General features: G+C 38.1%; 1 protein-coding gene across 1 annotated transcript in view; it reads right to left on the bottom strand.

The window, feature by feature from the left end:
- Nucleotides 1–10,067: 10,067 nt before the first annotated feature.
- LOC124270738 (anoctamin-5-like) overlaps nt 10,068–12,513 on the bottom strand; it is a 44,434-nt gene continuing 41,988 nt past the window's right edge. The window contains 1 exon segment of the mRNA XM_046705780.1: nt 10,068–11,202. Coding sequence (XP_046561736.1) covers nt 11,189–11,202 — 14 coding nt within the window. The 3' untranslated portion in view covers nt 10,068–11,188.

The raw sequence follows: 12,513 nt of genomic DNA on the forward strand, positions 1-12,513 counted from the left end.
ACCGCAGAGGCTTCTGCGTAGCTGACCAGTATGTGGAAATACCGGTTATCTATACACCAGAGAGTGGAGAATAAAGCATATTTACCTCTGTAATGGAAACAGGTTGTTTCCGTCTTGTAGCAATGATTATTTCCGGTACATTATAATCAGACAAAAATGGCGAAGATTTGCAGATTTGAAGATGGGTTCACTGTCCCCGACATACAGCTTTCTTTCGCAGATCAAATATGCCAACATTCACTTCAGTTGTCAATAGGGGCGATGGGGTAGCCTAGTGGTTAAAGGCCGCTCGTCACGCCGGAGACCAGGTTCTATTCCACACATGGGTACAATGTGTGAGCCCATTTCTGGTGTCCCCCGCCGTGATATTGCTGGAATATTGCTAAAAGCGGCGTAAAACTCAACTCACTTGTCAATAAACAGCCCAGTGTCTCATTGTACATGTCGGCTCACTGTTTGTTACAACACCTTCTGGATGTAATCCATGTTCCTTGCACCGTCTGTTCGAGCCTTAAACACGAAAACCAGGGTCGACAGAAATATTCTCAAGCACGACGTTAAACCCAATTCCACCACCACCACCACCATTTTAGACACCTCCAACAAGCATATTTAGTTAGACACTTGTCCTACCAGAGAATCACCATGGGATTACATACAATCGAGGGGATGCCAGCCTTGCATGACATGTCTGATTTCTCTGTATCTGTGTGCCCATCATGTCTCATGTTCACCCCACTCAGTGTTGACTGACTCCGAGTTGGTCAGTCTGTGTTTAATCCCCGCCTAGATCCAGGCAGGGTAAGAATAAATACCACACTTTAACGCATTCTGGTATGGTCGCAACATGACTGATAAGCTCTGTTTTGACAACTTATTATCTGTTTTGACAACTTTCACATGTGTTGTGTTTCATCTCGTCAGGGGAATCGTGCTGTAATCCACGCGTAGCAGCCGTCAATTATGCCACAGCAATTCATATTATGACGTTTACAGCCTTGCAAGTTTATCGCCGTAGCAATGCTAGTCCAAGGCATTGTCATTGTCTCCCTATCTGCCCATCGTTTTCTCTTCGTCTGTCTTCGCTCGTCACGCCTAAGACCCGAGTTCGATTCCCCACATGGGTATTTTGTGTGAAGCTCATTTCTAGAGTCCCCTGTCGTGATATTGTTGGAATATTGCTAAAAGCGGCGTAGAACTAAACTCATTCACTCACTCTTCGTCTGCCCATTGTTGCCCCTATGTTTGCATCTATACTGTTTGATAGTCAGGTATTCCGACTGCACCTGTATTTAAAGATAGGACACCTGTTTCTTGGACTTGCTTCATCATAGTAGGGTTGGAATCACCGCTCGACGTACAGTCTGTTAGTAATTGTAATTTGTGTATTGCACAACCAACTAAAGAGGTTTTAATTCCGAGCTAGTTCTCCTGTTGAGATGCATAGCTCCGTAGAGTAATTAGGATCCTTTCAAAACAATGCACCGTCGAACTTCATAAATAAAATCACTGGAAGTCGTGCCACAGTTGTTTAATGTGAACTTACACAGACTTTCCAAGAACACCATTTGAAAACATGTAGAAACAAATGTTCATATATATAAGATGGGTCTGATTGATCGCATTACTCTTATTTTCCTGTAAGATCACATCACATCTTAAAAGACTTTTCATAATGTGTTTTAAAAATTCATAAGATAATTTAAATGTGATCTCTCTGTTAGGACCTTCAATTTCAGGTTAACATAGGTCTTCCTTTGGTCAAAAGTTTGTTCCCTCCGAATTGCTTGTGTCACTGGTTGCACACGAGTGACCAACGAGACACACACGGGGTGCGTCACGGGTTACCCACGCGTGTAAGGGGAGTGAGCTTTTAAGAAGCAGAAAAAATATATTTTATTTGAGTGTCACATGCTGTTCATATCATAAAACCAATAAAATACATATAAAACAAGCATCCGGCCCTCAGGCCTACGAGGCACGATATTACATATTTAAAACGTTAAGTGATCATGTTAGGCAGTAGTGTACGCGTTTACAGTATGTTTGTTTGTTGTTTATCCCCGCACTCAGCAATATTCCAGCTATATGGTGGTGGTCTGTAAATGATTGAGTATGGACCAGACGATCCAGTGATCAACATCATGAGCATCGATCTACGCAAATAGGATTCAATGACATGTGTCAACCAAGTCAGCGAGCCTGACCACCCGATCCCGTTTCACACCAACGACCTTCCGTTCTCCGGGTAGACATTCTGTCTGCTAGACCAGGGAGGGTGGTTCAACTTTTAAGCCCGCTTCATGTCCCCCATGATATTGCCGCCATGTTTGTCACACTACCTGAAAGTTTCTCACGACAGATACAGCAATCTGATTCTTGGGACCAAATAAACTGTATTCTTTGTTGTACAAACATTCATGGAAACACTTCCACAAGTACCTATGCGCCGCGCACGCATGGAAGCATTATCATGTCATAATAAACGCCATAATCACTCAGCAACTCACTCGTTCCACACAGCAATATGGGTTCCGAGTTAGAATTGATCTTCAGCAATCCATGCTGGTGAAAGTGGCGACTAACGGGATCAGGTAGTCCGTCCGCTGACTTTGTTGTGACATGTCATGGTTTCCTAATTGCGTAGAACGATGCTAATGCTGTTGATAACTGGATGGTCTGGTCCAGACTCGATTACTTACAGACAGCCGTCATTGTGGGGTGTTAAACAACAACCAAATCAAACCAAATCCAGTAAGAATAACGATCTATCCCTGCCATAAGAAGCTTCTTGAACGTCTGTCACTCACTAGATGGTCTGGGCCAGAAGCAGCTTTAATATCCATTGGAATGGTACCAGAGCTAGTACAACAAACGATAGAAACACGTGTTCCTTGACGCTGTCCATGTCATATTATACGGACGCTTCTTTCACTTGGAAACGCGGAGTCATTTTCGCAAATCGTTAGTCAGTTTCTTTGGTTTTAAGGCTGCTTTAAACGTTATTTTACTCACGACCTGTCAGCTGTCAGACATTCTGTATCTATAGGATCTATATGTGGGTCAAATTTGTTACATTCTGATAATATCAACGAAATGTGGATTTGTTAACAAGTAAGACAGCATATGAAAATACAGACTAATGCTTAGTCCCTGAATATATATATATATATATATAATTTTGATAGTAACAAATAAACCCATTTAAATTGATCAGGAGCCCCAGTGAGTTGGGAGATTCTGGGGTTCCTGAACCTGGTGAAATCCGTACAAGCTTGATCATCACCGGCACCGGTACTGGCCAGCTTGCAGCTAGGTTTAATAATTAGACTGTTGGCGAGAAACTCGCCCTGATCAGTGCCCCTTTAAGGGAGTAGTAGCAGTAGGGAAATAATGTGGTTCAGGGACTGTGACACTAATCAAAATACTGTTTTTTCCTCACACACCACGAATTAAAGTTCATGGTTGTTCATTTGATTTGATGCTTTGTATATTTAATTATGTCCGACATTTACATTTATGCTCATTTTAACAGCTATAGGAAATTGTTTTGCTGGCGCATATTGCAGCTCATAGAAAGGTCATTTCCATGACATATCTTTCAAATATTTTGTGCTGAACAATAAAATCATGGGCTGATTTAAAAATGTTTCCAAATAAACTGCTGAAATTCTTACTTTGGTGTAAAAATACATACCATTTTCTGGAACCAGAGTTATCAAGAGAACCAGAAGAAGAAGACTATCAAAGTGCATCCCGACCTCCTCCATTTTGTCAGTGAATTTGGATTTACCTGCTTTTAGCAATAATCATGCAATATCATGGCTGGGGACACCAGAATTGGGTTTCACACATTGTACCCATGTGGGAAATCAAACCCGGGTCTTGAGCGTGACGAGCGGATGCTTTAACCATAAAGCCCTGAAAATTCTTTGTAATAACTGGTAACTAGTTTTGAGCTGGGTGCTCTCATCCAACTGCTCCACTGATTTGTTAGGACTGGGCCTATATCCCGAAACAGCACTGGCATTAACTACTTACAACAAACAACATATTTAAAGAAGAGAGTATTTTATTTCCTTCATAAAAGGACTGGATAAATATAACAAATGTGACCTGATTAATATGACAAAATCACGTCATGATAAAAATGACATCCTAGAACACCTTCTAAGACTTCATATTTGTACATATATTTTTACAGCAATCACTTCGCCAGTTGACACTTCAGTTATGGCTTTATTCACACAAACAATTAGTTCTTGTGTAATTCATCTTCTAGTTACAATGGAGCACTGAAGATCCAGGGGCGGATACAGGATTTTAGAGGAGGGGGGTGGAGGGGTGTTTGAATGCACATAAATCATTAAGTCCAAAGGTTAGGGGGAAATGCTCCTCAGGGAAAAGTTTTTCGGGGGAGAAGGGATCCGCTCCTGAGTTGAGGTCAAACATGGCACAATGCTTGTTCACATTCATACAACCAAGAAAACTCAATATAGTGCTAACTGTTGATATTTCCCATTAATTTGATTCATTTACCTTAAAATTTCTGTTGACATTAACTCATAATGCTAAAAACCCTGACTTTCCACGATGTTAGTTTTACGAGTCAATGGTTCATTTGTTGCTTAAATATAAAAATATACAAACCTATGGCAATGAGATATTGTGAGAAAAAAATATTCAAAACATAACTAACAGATATGTAAAATGTAAATGAGGTTTTAACACATGCCAAAAACGCATGTTTGTAGACAGTAAATAGGACAAGTAAACACTACACTGGAACAAAAATAAAACCCACGTAATTACACTGGACGGAAGAAGAAAAAACTTTACAAACAATATATTATTATCCAAATATGTGGACAGAGCATGGTCATCTCCCTGAGGCAAGAGTGTCCACTAGCTATAACACGGTCAAGGTTCTACCCTTGACATTACATGTCTACATTCTCTGTGAGTGAGTGAGTTTAGTTTTATGCCACTTTTAGCAATATTGCAGCAATATCACGACGGGGGACACCAGAAATGGGCTTCACATATTGTACCCATGTGGGGAATCGAACCTGGGTCTTCAGCGTGACGAGCAAATGCTTTAACCACTAGGCTACCCCACTGCCCCTACATTTTGGGTTGATCAAGGCATCGTCTATGTAGAACACAGTGGTGTCCCTTGACTTCAAAAACATGAAGAGATATAAAAGAACCTCGGCAAATTGAGCAAACCTTTAACCACTTCATATTCATCTGAACTAAATTTTTGGAAAAAATTCAGTGCAAATTCAACCGACAATGGCTGTAGCCATAGCAGTGACCAGGTTTACAGAACAAGCATCTCGATTATCAATATATAAAGAGTTCTATGATTGTACTGTGCATATCTGGGACAGTTCACTCAGATTTTAGCACAGAACAGATGTCCAGAAATGGTGAGGGTGGGAAGTAGACTCTGAGACAGCCAATGGGCAGACCTTCCTTGGAAAGATAAGACCGAAATCATGTCCCACAAAGCACATGTGATAAAAGTGGTCTCACCATAGACAAGTGAGTTTGTTCAAAATTGCTTTGTTCACCCAGCAAAAAAATGGGTACCTGGTGGGATGAGTCACATGACTACAACCTTCTAGTGCCTAACAGGCAGCTTGGGTTATTAGGGGTAATATTGTGTTAGCGTGGCATGAGCATGCATACGAGTGTGGATATGTGCACATTATAAATATGCACTATTATCAGTGTATGAAATAAAGCCCGTCTGACCAACCGAAACGGGCAAGATTTCTGACAGACGGTCTAAATTTACAGCTTGCCAGCCCGATGTTCTGGTAAAATTTTTATATGTTCCATACATCTGAGTAAATTCACCATATCTTGGTGTCTGGTCTTGTTAAATCCATTTTGGGCTGGTAACATGTTGAAGTTGCCAGCCCTGATGTCTGGCTGGGTTTTTGGCTTATTTCATACACTGCTATTATCATGTCCAATATTGTTCAACTAAAAACGGCAAACAATGCCTACTGCTTACTATAACTGTGGGACTAAGTACTGAAGAACTGCCTTGTAATAATAGCTGCAATAGGAAACAACAACAGGCTACTGAGGACATATACTTGTACATGGACGGACAAGAAAATAATTTAATGCTTCAGTTTGTGTATACATGTATATCAACAAATATTCACAAAAATACTTTAACATTAAAATCAGGGACAAAATGAAAGTTACTTACTACAAAGCAACCCACTAGTGAGGATATCACTACTCCATGGACCATAGCATGTTAAATATCAGCTATTTCTATACGTGAAGAGTGAGTTAAACATTGCCAAAAATATACAACAAAATCTAGCTTCATCAAAGTTAAATCTGCATTGGTAATGATTTTGCAAATCGTCAGAGAGTAAGTACTAATTAAGGCACAGTGGCTAGAGAAGCAAGCATAGTTTACAAATATAATTATACAGACTGCTGATTCTGTTTAATTAAAGTTAGCAATTTTCATCTTCTTCTCAAAAAGATTTAACCTACACTTGCGAAAATGACATAACTATCAATACAACCACTAAAACAATGTCAACCTGATTAACAGGGTAAGCTCTATAAATGAAAGCTTTGGTGCTTAGAGAGTGAGTGAGAGAATGTTAAACATGGCCCATCAGCAATGCAGTAGGTCACAGTGACCTGTACAGAGCCTGGACCAGTGGCTGAAAGCATGAGCATCAATCCAAGCCAACTGGGTCGGACATGTTCAATCCCTCCTGTGTCTGCACTGTAGTTGGTCACAAACACGGACCTTTGTTCAACTGAGCCGAAAATAGATACTTCAATAAGACATATAGTCTTACACTGTGTTTTATGAACAGTGAGTGAGTGAGTGAGTTTGGTTTTATGCTGCTTTCAGTAATATTCCAGCAACATCACCGCAGGGGACACCAGAAAAGGGCTTCACAGAAACTTTCTATTTCATAAGGATTACGTCTCTACAACTAGACTAGTAATGTGTAGTAATGTATATACATGTGAGATGAATTGAGAAAGGGGTAGTTTCTTTAATTTGCCAGTCTGTGTCGCAATCATGCTGTGACACTAGACACTTGTCAAATTACACTTTAACCTTACAAAATACAAACAGATGTCAAAAACAATACCAAACACACCACAACATTTCACAAAATCTTTCCTGAGTCATTTTTTAGTTTCAAGGTGAAATTGCAAATAACACATGGACAATTTGAGAATGTCATATTTAAATTTCACTACCTCTTTAATTTTTGCCACATGAAATAAAACAAGCAAAATATTAACATTGCCACAATGTGATTAAAAGGAATATCACTCTATTTTGGGTAAAACACAATGTGATGGTTTTGTTATGTGGCAGAATTAATAGGAAAACTGCACACTTCAATGGAACAAACTTATTGTACCAATGCTCTTGGGTATAAAGAAATGTGATTCAAATCTAACGTAATGTGAATCCCTTTCAAAGTAAAGTGTATCCCGTTCAAAGTAATCTGAATCACATTCAAGTAATGGGAATGAAGTCCAAAAACTAACAACAACATTTGTTGGGAAGTGGAATGTTCTTTCAAGAACACTGCATACTTTTCCTTGCATATCCAAACCTAAACAACTTATGTTACATTCTGACATTTCATAAGTGAGTGATGCTTTGAACAGATAAATCAATGCACAACTGTTTCATGTGGAAGGAAGGTGCAAGTGAAAATTGTGCCAATGCATGAAAAATAGTTACTTTTGTGTGAGAATATATACATGAGTAAGTGAGTTTAGTTTAACTCTGCACTCAGCAATATTCCAGCTATGTTGCGGCGTTTTGTAAATAATCGAGTCTGGACCAGTCAATCTAGTGGTCAACAGCATAAGCATCGATCCACCCAATTGGGATACGATGACATGTGCCAACCAAGTCACAAGCCTGACCACCCGATCCCTTTAGTCGCCTCTAATGACAAGAATGGGTTACTGAAGATCAATTGTAACTCGGATCTTCACCGGTTTCACGTGGAAGGAAGGTGCCAGTGAAAATGTGCCAATGCCTGAGAAATAGTTACTTTTTTGTGAGGATATATACATTTGGTTAAAACCTGGCGGAACCCTGCAAACAATAGTTACAGTGTACGCAGACATCATAAACAAAATCCACATACCTTACATACATCCCTGTTTATATAATGCCTTGAATCACAACAAACACATGAAAATTTGAATGCTGTAACGCGATAATAATTCTCAACAAATTGTTACAAATTTGACCACATAATCTTCGACTCTGTGTTCAGAAGAAGTGCATTATATTTACAAAATGTTTGAGCAAATTTCATTGACATTAACCTCAAATCATAAATATCCTTCAAAACATCAAATACAAACATTCTATGATGACAATTTTTACAGTATTTACACTTAGGGACTTTCAATGCATGCTTTTTTTCAGCATTGCCATCATTGTACACGTACTGTACATTTACTTTAAGGAAACATGTTTTTTACTTAATCACACGGATTACTTAACAGCCTTCAGAATGATTATTACAGAGCTTGCACACAAATAATCTGTGTAGTACTCAAATACATTTTGCTACGTGAGAAATCTATGAGTTTTCAAAGAAACAGTAAATACTAAGGAAACCAATGTATATCTAAAACTATCACATTTATTAAATTTCTGATTCAGTAATACTCTGTTATCAAATAACTTGGCTTTCCTTATAGAATATAATATTTTGCAGTCTTCTAATAAGGAAACTATAGCTACTATATCTCTAATGATCAAATCATTTTTATATTCAAGACTAAAATCCAGACATGAAATAAACATATCCTGGAACAGATCAATCTGACATGTGACGTACTGAAGAAACAATGGCAATAGCAGTAAGGATATTTACACTGAATCCTGCTGCCATGTGTAGAAGCTTGTATTAACAATAGCAGAAACTATGTACATGTTTACAAAATAGTTTAAAAGGAATAATTGAAAAGTAACCCCATTCCTGTTAAAATGGTAAATATGTGAGGTTAAAAATATAAACACTTCTCTTTTATATATTACAAACATCTGATACATTATTTACAGAATGTTGCTAACAAAAACAATAAATTATTAAGTCAGTAACAAGGTGTGGATAAGACACAAACATATATACTTTTTAAAAACATCCTAAAAACAATTCCTTGAACAAATAAGATACATATATTTGATGTTTCTAAACCAGAATAAAAGCGAATGATAATAGCCATATAGAGTGTAAATGAGACCACATTTCCAAGTAACACATATGTAAAGTTGTTAATAATATCAGATGTGTAAACAAACAAGAAATTTCATTTAATTAAATCTTTAAATAAATATCAGACAACATTTTAAATAAGTCTGTTGGAATGTACTATATGTAAACTTGTTGGTACTGGAAGGAATTTCCGGAAATTGTTGGCATGACTTCGTGATCTACTGTGATGAATGTATCCATGTACAAGAATCACACGTCGTCCGGTGTAAGTGAAGTGGCCAACTGTGGTTTGAGGCATGTAGTCATAAAAATTCAAATACTTGAGACATAAGTAGAATTTAAAAGAAGAAAATATGGAATTCCAGTCCTAATGATATTTCACAGGGTGACTTCAATTTAAATTTTCATTCTTGGATTTGAACAAACAAGAAAGTAAAATACAAATAACAATGACATATCATAATTAACTTGACCAATTTACCATTGATGGATTAGATGAAAAAAAAACTGCAAAGAACCATGAAATTTAAACCCCCAAAAAGGGCAAATTTGTAACTCATTAATCAAAAACATATTATATTGTCTGTCTCAATCCTTATTAACAAAACAAAGTCTTCCCCGACAGATGGAGTGAGTGAGTGAGTGAGTGAGTTTAGTTTTACGCCGCACTCAGCAATATTCCAGCTATACGGCGGCGGTCTGTAAATAATCGAGTCTGGACCAGACAATCCAGTGATCAACAGCATGAGCATTGATTTACGCAATTGGGAACTGATGACGTGTCAACCAAGTCAGCGAGCCTGACCACCCGATCCCGTTAGTCGCCTCTTACGACAAGCATGGGTTACTGAAGATTGATATTCTAACCCAGATCTTCATGGGTCCCGACAGATGGAACCACATGAAGATGTTACCATGGTAACCATACAAAGCAACATTCCATCCTCAAACATAATTAGCATGTATTTTTAACTAATAGTGGAATGACCAATGTAATGCAAAAGTATAACAAGTATTTTATCCCACCAAGGAGTATTTGTTGATAAAAATTAAGTAAACCATTAAATATAAAATGTGTGGAATACCAAGTCTCCTTGTAAATTGCCACTATAGCCTATACATTTTATCTAAAAACACCTTTTAAACAAGATGAGGCCAACAATAAGGCCAGAGACACTGACAGCAAGTTAAGAAAAGTCAATCGATCAGCTTGAGCAACTAATCTTGGACATCCATATTCAATATATACAAACATATATACGCTGTCATGGATTGGACATAACAAATAACAAAAGACTTGTGATTGTTCTATCAAAGAAATGTCTCGTTACAAGTAAAGCTAATGTACACTATATATATTTGAAACTGGATTACATATGTAACAAACATCATAAGTAACAACTGAAAAATATCACATATCATCACATCTGACAGATCTTCAAATATATTGTATTGCTACTACAGAGTATAATGTGGAGAGACTTCATGGCTGATGATGGACCTTCCGCTGTAGCTGCTGCTGTAGAAACTCTGATCTTCATAACGCTTGTTGACAGTTCATTAGAATACGTACAACCTTTGTTCCTGAACAGTTAGAGTATCTGTGTGGTAGGGGTTGCAATCAGGCCACTGATGACAGCCTCATCTTGTCTGCTTGTGGACATGTCAAACTGTTTTGTACACGCCCATTAGACTTGCACAAGTCTCTAGGGTAAAAGTTACAGTTAAAATGATCATTTCTAAACAATAATAAGTAACAGAGTGGGGTTGTACTGTCCACTTATCTAGATTTGCCTCTTCGAAGGACAGAATTAGTATACATCCATGGGCTCAGCATTCAGTACAGCCTTGGGGTAAGGTATCGCCCATTGATCCTCGTTTCTGGTAGTCCATGGTCCACACTGAGCGACTTTGGCCATGGTAGCTGGGCAAAACTACATCCGGTGGACTGCAAGAAGAATAACACAGCAATGAGTGAGTGAGTGAGGTTGCCCTCCCCCTTCATGGTGCAGAAAAACCTATTGTCATACCCAGAATGAATCTTCCATTCAAACCTGTGACCAAGAGGAACGATAACAGTTTAAATCATCCACTGATATGATGAACAATGGGGAGAGTTCTACGGATATACAACCTCTTAATTATTATACTTGTTGGGATTGGTGTTAGTCGCTACAACGAAACGTCGGTCATATTGATAATAAAGAAGTTGTATATTCATAGAACTCTCCTGTTGTTCATCACACCAACTCCTAAATGCCACTCAAAGAAGTTATCCACTGATATGGTGCCATGAGTCACATTACATCCTCGGTCTATGGAACAGTTTGCATTCTCAGCTCCCTGAGAAATATACATGAAAGATGACCAGGAAAATATTACAAAAACTGTAAAAGATTTGTGAACTTCAGATATTTCATATCATTACAAGGACATAATTGGCATGGAAAGTAGGTCTGATATATGAGTAGTATCATTAAGGTGCACCTTTTATTAATTTATCTATTATACAAGAGTATTATCACAACATTTCAATGTCAATTTAACTGTTCTCTGTAAACCTGCTAATCTGTTGGACTATCTATGTTACAGGTCTGTGAAAGTCTCTCTGAACATGCAAATCCATCACACTTAGTTACAGGTTTGAGCAAGTCACTGTAAACATGCAAATCTACTGGACTAAATCAATAATCAATAATCAATCTGGGTCAGAGGAACAAGTGACTGATACAATGACACATCCGATCAAGGTCTGCTGCCAGGACAGAGTGTTCATGACGTGCTGGTGACCCAGTTCTGGCCTGGGGCCTCGACAGGGGAGGTGACATAACCAACATCAGTACTTGTACGAGACAGGTGACAAGGCAAGACAGTTGTTTATTAAGCAAAACACACATAGGGTCAAAATAAAGAATTACAATACATTATTAATTAATCACGGAGAGTGCAAGACATGTGACAGACTTCCTCAAGCCTATAGGTTCAAAATTACTTGTTGACTAGCATTTTGAATTGTATTCATCTGTTAAAAGTTGGTCAGAAGAAATAAGGAACAAATTAAGTTAAGGAGGACTTTGTTTTGACTGGTATTTTTCAATAATAATAATAGTTTATTTTCCTTTTCCTTTCCATGTCCTCCTCCTTTTAATTATTGTCATTATGGCAGTAAGAGTGAGTGAGTGAATTTAGTTTTACACCCCACAATATTCCAGCTATATGGCGACGGTCTGTAAATAATCTGGAAGTCTAGGATCAACAG

The sequence above is a fragment of the Haliotis rubra genome, unplaced genomic scaffold (genome assembly GCF_003918875.1).
Source record: "Haliotis rubra isolate DU_JTF1 unplaced genomic scaffold, ASM391887v1 Scf1020, whole genome shotgun sequence".
Classification (NCBI taxonomy): Eukaryota; Metazoa; Mollusca; class Gastropoda; order Lepetellida; family Haliotidae; genus Haliotis; species Haliotis rubra.